This window comes from Ceratotherium simum, chromosome 29, assembly GCF_057802395.1.
Source record: "Ceratotherium simum simum isolate JZ-2026a chromosome 29, ASM5780239v1, whole genome shotgun sequence".
In the NCBI taxonomy this organism is placed as follows: Eukaryota; Metazoa; Chordata; class Mammalia; order Perissodactyla; family Rhinocerotidae; genus Ceratotherium; species Ceratotherium simum.
The window spans coordinates 12,408,963-12,424,635 of NC_141928.1; the positions used below are offsets into that span (position 1 = coordinate 12,408,963).

At 43.8% G+C, this 15,673-nt stretch overlaps 1 protein-coding gene across 8 annotated transcripts in view; it reads left to right on the forward strand.

The window, feature by feature from the left end:
- Positions 1-15,673, forward strand: part of DENND1A (DENN domain containing 1A) — a 504,435-nt gene that overhangs the window by 436,593 nt on the left and 52,169 nt on the right. For all 8 annotated transcript variants that reach the window (XM_004423432.3, XM_087419123.1, XM_087419121.1 and 5 more), the window contains one exon: positions 7,729-7,860. In XM_004423432.3, the coding sequence (XP_004423489.1) occupies positions 7,729-7,860 (132 nt within the window). The remainder of the gene's footprint in view (positions 1-7,728; positions 7,861-15,673) is intronic.

Sequence of the window (15,673 nt, forward strand, 5' to 3'; positions counted from 1 at the left end):
TCACAGTGGTGGACTAACCGAGAGGAGCCCAGCGGTTCATGTTTGAGACCTTTAGGGGCAGGGAGAGGCTCTGCTTGTCTTCTTGAACCATTGGTAGAGTTGTATGAAATCATACAGGCTACATCCTGGCTAAGAGTCCCCTTACCTGATTCTCAAGACGTGTACAGGGAGGTTAATGTAACAGAGAGAGCATTCTTATATTGTTATGGATGTCATCATTATTGCTGCCATCCTTCATTAAGCACTTACTAAGGATGGCCCCGCTAGGAGCTCTCACATTTAATCCTTAGAACAACCTTGGGGGATATTATTCCCATTTCATGTGTAAGGAGACTGCAGTTCAGAGGTGACGTAATTTGCCCAAGGTCACACTGTTGGAGCCTGGCAGAGCCAGGATTAGATTCCAGATCCATCTACTACCAGCATCTGTGCTCTTCCCACTACAGTACTTCATAGTGCCTTCCTGAAACTAGTGTTCCGTTTTCCAAAAGGTGTTTGGGATCACTTACTTCGTTATCCCCACACACCCCACAGTGTACCACTCTAATAAGGGCCTTTGTCTAGCTCGGCAGTTTTTTAAAAATTGAAAGCAGTTTTAATTTTATGACATCAGTTTATGAAGTTTATTGACCTCTCATTAACTTGAAATGGTCAAAGGAATTGATTCCTTTCTTTTAATTGCAAAATAATTTGCTCTGACTAAGCATTTAAATTCTTAGTTTCAGCTGAGAGTGAATTTTTAACAGCTGAGATTCAAGTCCTGAAATAAAAATCCTGTAGTGTAAATTCAGATAGACCTTAACTGTGGTCTATTGCACCCTGCCAGAGACTGGCAGCTGGAATTCTTTACTTCACTGTTATTTAAGTCCCTAAATATACCTTTTTATCTCCTATCCCAGTCGCATGTAACTGAGTTGGATTGCAGACATAAAATGGAGTGGCAGGGAGGGGGGAATTCTCTCACCAGATTTTCCCTCCTTGGTGACTAGATCCTGGGCTCTGGCTGGTATTAGAATATTACTTGAAGTAAGCAAAGAAAGGGGTCCCTCCTCAGGCCGAGGACAGAGGCACCTCACTGGTCAGATCTGCTCTCTGCAGGCCATTGCCTCCCTCCTCGTATGTGTAAACACTGGGCCTTAAGAAAACCCCCATTTTATGATATGTAACATTTCTGCAAATAACCAGTTACGCTCAGGTTTTTTGATGTTGTTCACAGGTTCACTTAAACAATCTAGATCTCTCTCCCTCCACACCATCTCCCTTTCCTTCCCTTGATAGTATCTAAAGCTGATTTTCCCCTCCCTTTCTCCTCTTCCCCCTGCCAGTCTTTTCAAGAATAGCTTCAGGAGATAATGTTCTATAGAGAGTGTCAGTACATTTCAGGTGACACAAATGGTAAAGGCATTTTATAGAAATGTGGCTTGTCACCATCAGACTGTTGACAGATCTATTAGTATACCCTTTTCAATTTTCACTTTTCCCCCCTTCGGTCTTACAGATTTCTACAGACTTGATATTTTGCAGTTGTTCTTGGAAGAGCTGTTTTGTAATTGAAACTCCAGCATTGTTCAGTACGGACAGGACTTGGTCTTCTGCAGTGCTCTCCAGCTCCCTTTCTTGAGCTAATTCAGGATTTGGCTTCGCCTGACCTCTCTCACTGCAGTAGAAAATACTTCCTTGGCTTTTTTCTTTCCCTCCCTCTGCCCCCTCCCCTTTATGTGGCAGCATATCTGTGTGGCTCCCCAGATGAGTCTAATGCAGACATCTCAAATTTGGTTTCTGCTATGAAATTGAGGCAGTTCCCAACAAAGATCCAATTTTCAAATGTACTGGGTTGCCACCTGGCCTCCTCTAACTCTGCATAGCAATGGTGACCTCGCAGATATAATCAAGAACCCAATCTTGCCCTCTTCGCTCTTGCCTTGGGTTTGAATTGCAAATAGAAAATGTGGGGCCGACCTGTGGAGAGGTTACCATGGTGTGTGGAGGGTCCATCTCTAATATGACTGAGCAGAGCCCCTTCTCCATCCCTTGTTCATTTGTGCTGCAGATTTTCAAAGCATCTGAAATAGGAGCTTTTAGAGTGTCCATGTGACCATTGGCAAGTAATTGTTAATAGATACTATAGTGCGGCTTTATTCCACACGTGCTCTGCTTCAGCCCAACAACAAAAAAAGAAGGATGGGTAACATATTTCTCTGGATAAATGGAGCAAGGTGGTCAAGTTCTTCTATAGCTTGGCCTCTTTTGAAGTCTGACTTGCTCAAAATTAGGAAGCAGAAGAAATGGCATAGATGCTACCCAGCCGTCGCTTTCTAAAGGGAGAATGCAGTGCTTTCCTCTGGAGCGTCTCTCTGCCAGACCCTGGCCGCAGAAGAATGCCGCGTGGCTGGGCTTGTGACTGTCAACAAATTGCATTCTCTCGCAGCACCATACGAGGCTGGCATCAGAAGGCCAGGTTTTAAAAGCGATGGCTGCACACACATTCCTTCTCACCTGCAAGGAACATTAAGATATTCACATAAGGATGTCATTTTTTTGCCTATGGGCGAACCCTGAAAAATTACCTTTTTTCTTCAGTATCAAAATGATTTCAGCAAATGGGCTCATTTCACAGCCCTTTTTAAAGTTTTAAGTCTTTATCTTGAAAAGATAAATCGAGCTTGTTGATTTCGAGTCTCTGTGATTGAAAGCAGAAATTCACAGCTAGGTTAGTGAAGGCTTGAGTTTCTGGCCAAACACTTCCTAGTGTATTGAAGGAGGTGAGTAAGCATGTGTGGGGCAGGGAGATCTAGGTAGACTCTTGTAGAACAGGCATTTTCACACCTTATCATACAACTGTCAGCTCCCTGTCTCTAGACACGTTAAAATACGCCGCAGCCTCAATCACAGAAATTCCAACTTTGGATACTATTTTAATATCATTATTCATATTTTAATTTGCATTTGCTGTGGTGTGAAGTAGACTAGAAAAGAAGGGCACAGCATGATTCTGAGAATGGGGACCAGCAATCTGAGTCAGAGACAGTAAGGCCTCTGCCTCTCACTCCCAGGGGCCTTTCAACTTCCAGCACCATGGCATCAGATTTGGGCTTCTGAGGCAGGCGAGTTGGGTTCGCTGCTGATTGTGTAGGATATTAACTGTGTGACCTTGAGTAAGTTACTAGACCTCTCTGAACCTGGTTTTTCTCATTTGTAAACTAGGGGAAATAAAGATTTTTACTGGATTGTTGTAAGAATTAGAAGAGTAATGAGGTAATGAGTTTAAAAAGCAACACTTAGTAGCCACTCAGTAAATGCAAGTTCCCATCCTGTCCTTTTCGCATATCCCAGCTCTGGAGTAGCTGGTCTACCCAGACACCCACATGCACTTAGCCCGAGAACATGGCTGACGTGGAATTATCTTCTTTTTGGTCATCCGCACAGCCACCAGAGCAATCTTTCTAGAACACAACTCTGACCAAGTCACTCTCTTGATTAAACTGTTTCAGACCTTTCAAACCTTCCACCTCCCTGGCCAGGGGATTCCTGGAATGCCCCAGCTGCTGGGCCATCGGCCATTCCTTAACTAGGTACCACTCTTCCTCCCCTGGGCCGGGAGAGCTCTTCTTGCATCTCTGCCTCGTGAAGTCACATCCTCAGCTCCTTCCCTGTCCAACCCCCACCTCAGCTCCAACCCAAGGTCACTCAGGGCCCCTTCCTCCTCTGGGTTCCTGCCTCCTGACTTCTCACGGGTGCTCTGTCCAAGGACTTACCTTGTGCTGTCCCTGCCTTCTCCGCAGATGGGTGGAGATTAGCTCTCAGTCATGATTTCTCATTCCAGCAAACGCTTAGGGAAGATGATGGGAATTGAATTATTTTCTGACTCCTTTGCTTTACCGAGGGATGGGAACTGGTAGGACCCCAGTGCTCTGAGCAGAGCTGCGGGGCTCCTGGGAAGAGATTTGTCACCCTGCGGTGGCCTCTGATCTGCGGCTCTGTCTAGTGTCTTCCTCCTTTGTGACCCTTCAGGAAGGAATAGATTTACCCTTTCTGTCAGCTTCTTGGTTTTGCTTTTTTTAAAATGACATCTCGACAGTCAGTTTTTTCTGTTTACAAACAAAAAACATGTTTATTGGAGAAAATCAAAACAATCAGAGGAGCAAAAAGAAAATGATCTTGTTTTATAACCTGCACTTTATCATATTCTGAGCATTTCCCAGACCACTAAGTGTTTCTTCCACATGTCATTGGTTTAAATGGCTACATAAAATTTTATCTGATGGGCATATATACATTAATCAATCCCGTTGTTGGACACTTTAGTTCCAATTTTTTCTAGGCAAATATCCTCATAGGTAAAACCTAGCAGGAATTCTTAATTATTTCATTAGGATAAATTTCTAGAAATGGAATTAATGGGCCAAAGGGCATGCACCTCTTTTAGGGTTTTGAGATAAATTGCCAATTTATATTCCCACCAGAAGGGTATGAGAACACCTATTTTCCCAAACCCTTTGCTGACAGCTTCTCAATTAGTTCTTAGACCACACTGTCTTGAGTCGTGGGTACCAAAAGTTGCTGAGATTGGATCCTGCTGTGTGTGAGACCTCTGCTGGCAGACGCGATAGAGCAGGTGAGCTGGCCCTGTCTCTTTCTTGACGGGGGCTCCTCCCACGCTGCTCTCAGTAGGATCCTGGGAAGAAGCAGTTGTCTTTCCCCAGGTGGAGGAAACAGTGCAGAAATAAATCAGCAGGGTGAGCCCCAGGACTTGGTAAGAAGGCTTTTGCACCTTTGGATCTTCTCACTAAAGAAAATTAACGTGCAGCCCTGCTTTTTGATGCACAAGCACCTTTGTATATTGGCCACATTTGCCTTCCAAATGATCAACTCAACTTTACAAAGATTTATTGGAGAGCATATGCTGTAGGGCAGAGAACCCAAAACCGCAAGGAATTCCCAGTCTATAGGGATAAGGAGATAAGTGCACGGATCCCATAAGGCACGGCAGCACGAGATCAGTGCAACAGGACAGGTTTCCGAGTAGGGATCACATCTGATGCTTTGTCGAACACCTCCTCAACTCAGAATACCTTCATTTGTGCTGTGGTTATGGGTCGATATGCTATAAATGCCAGCAATCCCGTAGCTCTGGGTTCCTCCACTTTCCACCTGTGTGGCCTTGAGTAAGTTGCCCTCTCTGAGCTGTTTCCTTACCTGTAAAAGAGCGATGATCCTGTTTACCTTGTGATTCTCGTGGAAACTAAGTGTGATAGTGAAGGTTGAGGGTCTGGAAAAGTGCCTTCCAGTAGCAGGTGCTCAATGCAAGGCAGCTCTTCCGTTTAGATGGTGCTCTTCCCGAGTTGCAGAGATAATTATCTAACGTCCAGTTTGTACAGGACTAACATTTGTCAAAGCTTCCTCACATCTCATCTCGTTTAACCCATTCTCCCAGTAGCTTTGAAGTTTGCCAAGCAGGTGGTGGTCTCCCTGTTATAAAGAATAGGTGCAGAGAGGTTGAGTGCCCTGGAAAGATCAGACAGCTAGTTAATGGTAAAAACAAAACTAGAAGACAGTGTTTTTACCCATAAGCTTAAACTAAGATGCTTTACCCAGAACTACCACGTACATTTTTTAAATAGCTATCATTGTATAGTTTTCATTAATATCAATATTTTCTTGCCATGTTACCTTACAGCTCCATTTTTTTTTCCCGCCAATCACTCACACACACATGCAGTACTTTTTCTGAACTAAAAGTGAATTTTTTTACTGTTTAGGTTTCCTCAACCTCTTGTGCCTGTCTTCTCAGTACCCCCACCTGGATCCAAAATGCCTCTTTTGCCCTTTGTTACTTTCTGGTCCAAAAGGAGCCCCTCCCCCTCTTTGTTCCACTTGACCTGGGCACCTTAGGGCAGCCCGTTTCCAAAAGAGCCATTTCTAATTGGCTGTCGGCAGCCTCTCTCATCACTAAGCCTCAGCTGGGCTAAGACTTGTGGGCCACTTGATGTAAGCCCTCCTTGCAGAACCAAGAGGTCATCATCTCCCTCTGTTGTTACCAGGCAGTATAGAAACTGCAGCTGGATGCATGGAGAGAAAGAGAGAAATTCCTAGTTTATTGAGTACCTTATTAGTAGGTACTCAGTTGTTGTTATCAAGTACTGTATATAGTATATTATTGAGTAATAATGGTCTAGACACTTTTATGTTGCTTTATCTCCTTTAATCCTCATAGCTACCATATCCCCATTTTACAGTTGAGGAGACTGAGTTTACATATGTTTCTTCCTTAGTGTGTTATTATTCAATAAGGGAGCACGTTCCTCCGTGTGCCACCATTCTCTCTATTTGGCTAAGTTAAGAGCAGTTGTCAAGTCTTTTATGTGCAGAATTTAATGAGTACTAAGGGTGTGTGTTTTGTTGACCAAAATGTGTATTTGTTTTTGCAATGAAAAGAATTGGAAATTGTATTTATTACTTCACTCTGGCTGTTAGTTATTTTTACTTGATAAAAAATAATGATTTAAGTGTTTATTTTTACGTCTTTTCTCTGCCTTGCTCCAATGAAGATTTAAGCAACTTGCATAATTTGAATAAAGCGTATGATCTGTATTACACAAGTGGGCACCATCCACATCCCAAAGAAGCCATAGGTATAGTCAGCCACTGGCTTTAGCCAATGGAGCCATTAGCTGCCTTTCGCACATTGGGGTTTTTCTTTTCCTTATAATTTGACTTCATTCCTCAGAAGCACAAATTAAATTTAAATTTCTGAATTTAAAAATATTAAATTTTCTCCAAGTCATGGAATCCTACCTCAGACTTTAGTCTTTTCATTCTCTGCCAGGAAGACTAGGGCCAAGAAAGAGGGAGCATGAACACATTGCTTTCACAAACAGGCACATCATCAGTGAACAAATGTGGAGAAAATGTCCACACTCACCAATAATCAGAGTAATGCAAATTAAAACAACAATGAGATCTAATTTTTCACCTCGTAAATTAGCAATACATTTTTAAAACGATAAGGCTAACGAGTACCATGAAACTGATAATGCATCCATTGCTGGTAGTTGGTGTAAATTGGAAAGCAATTTGGTAGAATGAATAAAAAGCCTTAAGAATGTTTGTATCTTTTGACCTAGTAATTTCATTCCTAGAGATTTCCATAAAAAAAATAATCCAAAAGAAAGAAAAACTCTGATGTTTATCATGTGGTGTTTAGAAAGGAAAGAAATTAGGAACAACCTCAATGCCCAACAGTAGTAAAATGATTTATTAAATTATTGTATATCTGCTCGATGAAATATTATGCATCCATTAAAATTATTATTATAATGACTAGTACCATGGAGATGCTTATAATATAGTAGGAAAAAATAGAATGTAAAATTATGCATGTGCTGTGATTGCAAGTAATTTTTAAATGTCTGCATGTGGACAAAGTGAATATGTAAAAATGAAAATAGCCGTGTAAGGTAGCAGGATGCAAGATTTTTTTCCCCACTATTGTGAATTATTATATTGTCTTTGTCATTTAATGTGTTTGATTTCAGTTTCTCTAGTCCTTCAAAGTCAAAGAGCCAAGTTAGCCTTCAGTCTCCTCCATCTCGAGTAGGAGGATAGGCTCGGAGTGTCCCAGGGGGAGTTCCGTGGCAGGCCACTTAGCTGTGGGGTTTGAAGGAGCACCTGTGCTCACGGCAGGTGCCGTGACCCCGACACCAACCTTGACCGGGCTTCTCCCTGCAGGACATCGCTGAGAATGGCTGTGCCCCCACCACAGAAGAGCAGCTGCCAAAGACCGCGCCGTCCCCGCTGGTGGAGGCCAAGGACCCCAAGCTCCGAGAAGACCGGAGGCCAATCACAGTCCACTTCGGGCAGGTATGCGCCCTGGCCCTTTGCCCGGTCTGGGTTTTGTTTTCCTTTTTCTTTTTTTTATCAGAAGCTGTAGCACATGCAGCAGACAGACGGTTTTTCACTTAAGTTCTCTTTGGCGAAACAAAACAGCGCCATGGAGTTTTGCACATCTTCGAATGTTTATTTGTTGCAAACATGTTTTGAAGTTGAATTTTCAAAAATTTGGGGGAGACAGCATGGCTCTGGTCATAAACTAGCTCAACTCTTGAATGAAGTCATTAAATGCAGCTGCTGCCTCGCCGCTCCAAGGCGCTCTGTTTAAGGTGCCTCTGTTAGCTAAGCATCTCATTAGAACACTTGAGCATCCCAGGCCCTTCTTTGCACCTTGAAATAAAAGGCAACAAGCAAAGTCTTAAAAAAATCAATTAGGAGTTCTTTATTAATGTACTTCCTGAAAATCAATATCGGGAGTCATGCTTCTCAGAGTAAACACTCCCGCTATGTACGATTCTAGCGATCCGATTCTAAACCGACTATTTTCAGGGACCTGAGCATTTGAAAAGTTGTCTGTTTGATTTTTTTCACTTAAGTAAAACATTGTACTCTACATAGAAACTGAAATTTTTTATCCATTTCCTATTAGTGGTTATATTTTCGGTTGAAAAAGATTGCATACCCTCCCCTACTTCTCTTCAGTTGACTCTCTTGATTAGCAAAAGTCATAATTTCTGGTTTATGAGAAATGGCTCCATTAGCAAGATATGACTGTAACAAGAATTTACAAGGTTATTTGTTCTTAAATTACCTGATTCTTTAACCATTTATTAGATGAAGCATGATTAAAATAGTCTTTATTTTATCTTAAATAGGATTGCTATTTTATCACATAAAGGACCTAGAAGCATACATTTAAGATGTTACTTTTTTTGTGTGTGTGTGTGAGGAAGATCAGCCCTGAGCTAACATCTGATGCCAATCCTCCTCTTTTTGCTGAGGAAGATTGGCCCTGAGCTAACATCCATGCCCATCTTCCTCTACCCCACATAGGATGCCGCCACAGCATGGCTCGACAAGCACTGAGTGGGTGCATGCCCGGGATCCGAACCGGTGAACCCTGGGCTGCTGCAGCGGAGCACGCTGCACTCAACCGCTTGCGCCACAGGGCCGGCCCCAAGCTGTTACTCTTTTTAACAGACATTTATCCAGTGCCTACTATGTAGCAGGCATTGAGCTATTTAGAACTGAAGGGAACTCATGAAATTGTTGCTGTGGGTTATTATTGTAAGGGATGAGTTTGTTGAAACAGATAATACATCATACATCTTAAACTTGGGGAGGTTCACCCCCCTTTTCTGATTTTACACTTAAAAGGGATGTTATAAAAATTGAACTGTAGCGCGAGAAAGAAGCATCCACGGGCAGTGCTCATTTGGTTAATGATTGTCTTCAATTGCGTCGGTGTTCGCACCCCTGAGGAGCTGCCTCCTCCCCGGGTTCAGGCCTTGGTGGAGAAATGTGCACCCCAGTTCCCTGGCTGTGTTTGCTGAAAGCACAGCCCCTGGTTGTCACCAGCATGGCATTCCAGAGCCAGCTTCCTGCCTTCCTTTGTCCTCATTCCTGCACAACCTTCCCATGAAAAGAGCCCCTCGCTGGAGTTGGGAGCCCATTACAGAGAGAGGGGGCGGGGGAGAGGGATTTCATGGTGTTAAACATTCCATTTTCGAAACACAAAAAAGGAGGCCCTATTTGAAATGGAGAAAGACCTTCTTTCCATTTCAGCAAGAAGTGGAGATACTTTCATGTCATTCCCAGCTAAACGCGGAATAAGAGTGTGTGTACGCGCGGGTGGGGGATAAACAATTAAAAAAGCCACCCCAAACTCTGTTGAAATAAGAGCTGTCTGTGCCTTCACAGGTCTGTAAACTGGAGAGGACGAAAGTGGCTTTTTTCCCCGTTTGTCACTTCCCTCACGTGGCTGCCAGCATTATGCAAGTGTACAGGAAGGCAGGATTTTTTTTTTAATGCATGCATGCGGATTAAGGTCAAGCCCCAAGTATCAGCCATGCAGCGGGCTCTCCCTTACAGCTGCAGCCGCAGAGCCTACCCACAGCCGCGAGATGCCTTAATTGAGACGTGCTGTCAAAGTGACAAACACATTTGCATACAGTCTACACTCTATTTATTTTCTCTGGAAAGGTCTACAGTCTGCTGTTGGTTGAACATTCTTAATCAGTTTGCTGTAAGTGAACTGCCAGCTAGCTCACTTGTGCCGGCCGCTTCTTCATTAGGTGACAGATTAGCTGCAGGGGGGATGGGCCAGGGAAACCGAAGACCCCTTTCTTTTAACTCTTTCCAGCTTCGCCCCCGTGCTAGGCTGTCCTCCAGTCCTTCCCCAGGCGCCTGGTTTGATGGGTCATTGACTGTAATAGGTAGCGTTTCTAGAGCACCTACTGCTGGCAGATGTGAGTTTTAGGGACTTTATATTCTCAAAGAACAGTCTTTTGAGTTCCATTTCAAAAAGTGTTGCCACACTCTCCTACCATCTGTACTATTTTTTTACTTGATATTTTCCTTTCAACAGACTCAGACCTGACATCCGTACCAACTTTAGCCTCATCTTAAGTGATGACATTGTTAAAATCAGAGGTTTGATGTACTAGTCCAATTTTTTCCTAAGGCATATCAAAAGAAATTTTTAGGTATCCATCTATGTGTCTCCTAAACCCCTCATGTAGCCCCAGTGGTGTACATTCTCCTTTTGGAAAACATGCATCTCCACCATAGCCTTTTGCGGAAGGGATCATTGGCCACATTTTATGGACCCAGAGCTGGAGCTCAGGCACCTGAAGGGACCTGCCCAGGGCCATATCGCCAGCATGGAGACCCGGGACAGTCCGACTCCAGTGCCCACTCCAGCTCCCTCACCAAGCAAAGACTTCAGCTGTTTTGATGTGTCTGTTAAAGCTAATGTGTCCTGGCAAAATAATTTGAACTAGCCAGGTAATGCAGGCTAACCTCAGAAAGGTCCTTGCCTTGAGTTTGCGTTTCTGCGGGTTTCATTCTTTAAGAACACTTAGCTTTCACCCCGAATAGCTAAAGGAATCCTGAGAAAAAAGAACAAAGCTGGAGGTATCACACTCCCTGATTTCAAAATATACTACAAAGCTATAGTAACCAAAACAGCATGGTACTGGCACAAAAACAGACACACAGATCAATGGAATAGAATCGAAAGCCCAGAAATAAACCCACACATCTATGGACAGCTAATCTTTGACAAAGGAGCCAAGAACATACAATGGGGAAAAGAAAGTCTCTTCAACAAATGGTGTTGGGAAAACTGGATAGCCATATGCAAAAAAATGAAAGTAGACTCTTACCTTACACCATACACAAAAATTAACTCCAAATGGATTAAAGACTTGAATGTAAGACCTGAAACTGTGAAAGTTCTAGAAGAAAACATAGGCAGTACGCTCTTCGACATCAGTCTTAGCAACATCTTTTCAAACACCACATCTGACCGGGCAAGAGAAACAATAGAAAAAATAAACAAATGGGACTACATCAAACTAAAAAGCTTCTGCACAGCAAAGGAAACCATCAACAAAACGAAAAGACAACCTAACAATTGGGAGAAGATATTTGCAAACCATACATCTGATAAGGGCTTAATCTCCAAAATATATAAAGAACTCATGCATCTCAACAACAAAAAAACTACCAACCCAATTAAAAAATGGGCAAAAGACCTGAACAGACATTTTTCCAAAGAAGATATACAGATGGCCAACAGACACATGAAAAGATGTTCAAAATCACTAACTATCAGGGAAATGCAAATCAAAACTACAATGAGATATCACCTCACGCCCGTCAGAATGGCTATAATTAACAAGACAGGAAACATGTGTTGGAGAGGATGTGGAGAGAAGGGAACTCTCATACACTGCTGGTGGGAGTGCAAACTGGTGCAGCCACTATGGAAAACAGTATGGAGATTCCTCAAAAAATCAACGATAGAACTACCATATGATCCAGCTATTCCACTGTTGGGTATTTATCCAAAGAACTTGAAAACACCAATTTGCAAAGGTACATGCACCCCTGTGTTCATTGCAGCCTTATTCACGATAGCCAAGACTTGGAAGCAACCTAAGTGCCCATCAAGGGACGAATGGATAAAAAAGCTGTGGTATATATACACAATGGAATACTACTCAGCCATAAGAAACGACGAAATCCAGCCATTTGTGACAACATGGATGGACATTGAGGGCATGATGCAAAGTGAAATAAGTCAGAGGGAGAAGGTCAAATACCGTATGATTTCCTTCATTAAGTAGTAGATAATAACAACAATAAACAAACACATAGGGACAGAGATTGGATTGGTGGTTACCAGAGGGGAAGGGGGAGGGAGGAGGGTGAAAGGGATAATTGGGTACATGTGTGTGGTGATGGGTTGTAATTAGTATTTTGGTGGTGAACATGATGTAATCTATGCAGAAATAGAAGTACAATGATGTACACCTGAAATTTTTACAATGTTATAAACCAATGTTACTGCAATAAACAAAAAATTAAAAAAAAAAAAAAAAAAAAAAAGAACACTTAGCTTTCCAGTGAGGACAGAAACTGTTGAGATTGTTATTACATTAATCACTCCACCTTGCAAAGCTAGTGCCCATGTTACCAGCCAGGGGAGCTCCATGGAGACGTGTGGCAGGGAGCCTGCCCAGCGGCAGAGGCCTTTGCAGAGCCCTCAGACGGGGGCGCTTAGTGCTGAGGGCAGAGCAGCCTCTGCCGGGGGAGAGGAGGTGCTCTCTTTTCTCCGCCTCGCTGGAGCTTCCTCCTTTGAGGCTTTGACCATTCCTCCGTTCAGTTATGCATCTTTCATCGTGTATTGAGACCTACCATGTGTAAAGAAAAAAAAAAAGTAAGTTCTTGTGGGGTGTAATGAGGGAGACAGACCAGCAAATGGACATTCCAACCCAGAGGGATCAGAACAGTGAGAGAGGTGAGCTCAGGCTGTTCTGAGGGCCCCACAGAGGCAACTTCTTCACTCCCAGGACCCAGGCCCCAAGTTGGACCCTATAATTACAAGATATTTTGTCAACAAACTGAACTCACTAACAATTAATTTGTTTTCTGCAGCAGACATGTGTAAGGCCACTCAGAGCTCATCATGAGCCATGTTGACAGTTTCAGACAAGAGCAAAATCAATGGATTTTTAGTTAGCCTCTGCGTCCTTATGTATGGTTTCTTTAAAGAGTTCAAAAATCTCAAATAACTTGAGAATGCCTAGTCCTACCTTGAAAAATGTTTAGGTTTAGAAAGGCTTTAAATAACTCTTTTTTCTCCCTCCCAAGTTCAGAATCAAAAAATAAGGCTCAAGAGACAGTCAAATGAGATTTTTTTTAAAAAGCCAGCTTTTTTACTGATAAAGCTAAAAGGAGAATATTGCTTTAGACCTGAGGCCAAATGGGCTCGCTAAAACTTCACCTCAAAGACCGAGCTATTCCACACAGGAGAAGTGGACAGTTGCAGGCAGCGCCCAGCTGGGCCTGTGGACTGGCTGCTTTGCAGGAGGGAACTGGGAGGGCACACGGAACATGGAGCATGCTCACTTCCTTCTCTCAAATCCGAGAGGAGGACTCCTCCTCTGGGCGGGAGCAAGCGAGAGGGCGCACAGAGCAGCTGAGGATTCCCCCGTGGTTTTCTCTCCTGGGGTGGATAATGGACATTCCCTCCTTTCTGTGGCTGTGAAAGGAGTGAGGAGGCACTGTCCTCCCCAGCAGGTCTTGGGCACCCCTCAGCCAGAACACCTTGCCTTGACTACTTCCCCTTCTGAGAAATCAGCAGAAGCAGCACCCCATGGAAACTGCTCTGCTGCCTGCATTTAGTAAGATGGACAGGCCAGTAGGTGCTTTCACATATGTGCACATTTCATTGAATCTTTACCATCAGCTGGTAAGGAAGAAGCATCATACCCATTGTACAAACAAGGAAACAGGCTTGGAAGACATTTGCTTGAATTAGTAGCTAATCCATACTCCACAGCTCTCCCTCTCTGGCTAGGGGAACTGGACTGGCCATAGGAGCCCAGTGGCACTGGATACTAGTCCTGGATGCGTGCTGCCAATGCTGTGGGCCTTGGCCAGAGACTGGGCCTTCTCAGGAGGTGGGAGGATGAGGCTCCCCTGAGAACATCATGACAAACCCACTCCAGGGGCCTCTTCATTGTGTTCCCCCCAATTGATTGATCCTGCAAACAAAATAATTGCCTACCTTCCAATCTGATAGATTACAAAAAGCGTGCTTTGAAAGGTGCTTCTATTCTCTCAGTTGAGCAAAGGTTTCTAAAGAACTTTAATGTAAAGTTTGAAAACCCAGTTAAACCAAAGCCCAAACTAAACACTACTGTGGCTTCCAGAGGCCTGGGACAGAGTGGTTTGGTTACATCCCCACAGTAGCTCTTGGACTGTGGTTGACTCCTTGTCTGTGCATATGGAAAGTTCTGGGTTTACAAGCATGAGCCAGGTCATTCAGTGCCACTCTCGCCCTGGGCTGGAAAAGCTGCCCAGCGAGTGAATGCCTTCTCAGCACCCTTGGCTCTGAGTGCCCTGAGAAACCCCTTCTGCCCCATTGAGCTTGGAAGTCACACACGATTCCCTTCAATTCAGCCATTGCTTCCCAACCACCTCCAGCAGATATTCCCATGTTCCCCAGACACCTCAAACCACAGGCCTGCAGTCTGAATGACACTCTTTGCCAAACTCACTCCTCCTCCTCTGTCTCCCACCTCGGCAGACGGCACCGCCGTCCATCCAGAAGCCTGGGTCCACTCCCCACCTCCTCAGAGCCTCTCCCTTCCACCTCCTGGACACTGCGCAGTCCCTCTCCTCTCCGTCATCTCCATCACAGCTTTGGTTCAGGCTGCATTATTGCTCGCCTGGACTGTTCCAGTCTTCTGGCTCACCCCCACTGTATTCCCCACCTGGCCTTGCAGGATCCATTTGAAGCATGCGTGAGTGGCCGTGTCACCTCCCTGCTCCTAGCTTCCCCTGAAGATTCCACCTGCACCCTTGCTGTGGCACATGAGGCCCTTCATGATCTGCCTGTCCGCCCTCAGAGCAGGTCCCTTTTGTGAATGCTCCCAACTCCCCTAAGAAGAGTTGGTTGCTCCTGTCTTTCTGCGCCCCCAGAACTTGGCACATGCGGTGTGTCTCACACAGCCTTATAATTCTTTAATACTTGTCTTCCTCCATGAGAATATGAGCCTCTGGAAAGTCCACCACCGGGCCTGGCACTGACCTGGCAGTCATTAAACATCTTGGGGTTTTATTATTGATGTGGACTTGCAAATTGATTGGTAATTGGTTGATTATTGTTTAAGTATTTGCTGTGTATCCAGAAAGTTATTTGGTTTTATTTCATTTCCTACGCTTATAGTTCTGTTAATTTGAAAAAGAAAAATGAATATTCTGTTAGTGGTCAAAAACTACTTCCAAATCACTTTCCATAAATAAGGATTTTGTTTCCAAGTAGAAACAGCTTTGTATTATAGGAATTTAGATCTTGTTTCATTTTGTTTTGTATTTTCATGAGCTCCTAAGGTCTAGTCATATACGCCCCAGGAAGAGAGGGGAGGAGGAAGAGGCAGAGAGACAGCAGTCAAGGGAAGGAAAGGCCCAGCATCCCTTGAGTTATATCAAATAAAGCAAAAGTTTTATCTATAAAAGAGACTAAGCTGCATAACCCAATGCAAATTATGAACTTAACTTGGATAATTAAAAAAAAAAAGGAGCTTTAAAGACATTCTTGGGAACATTG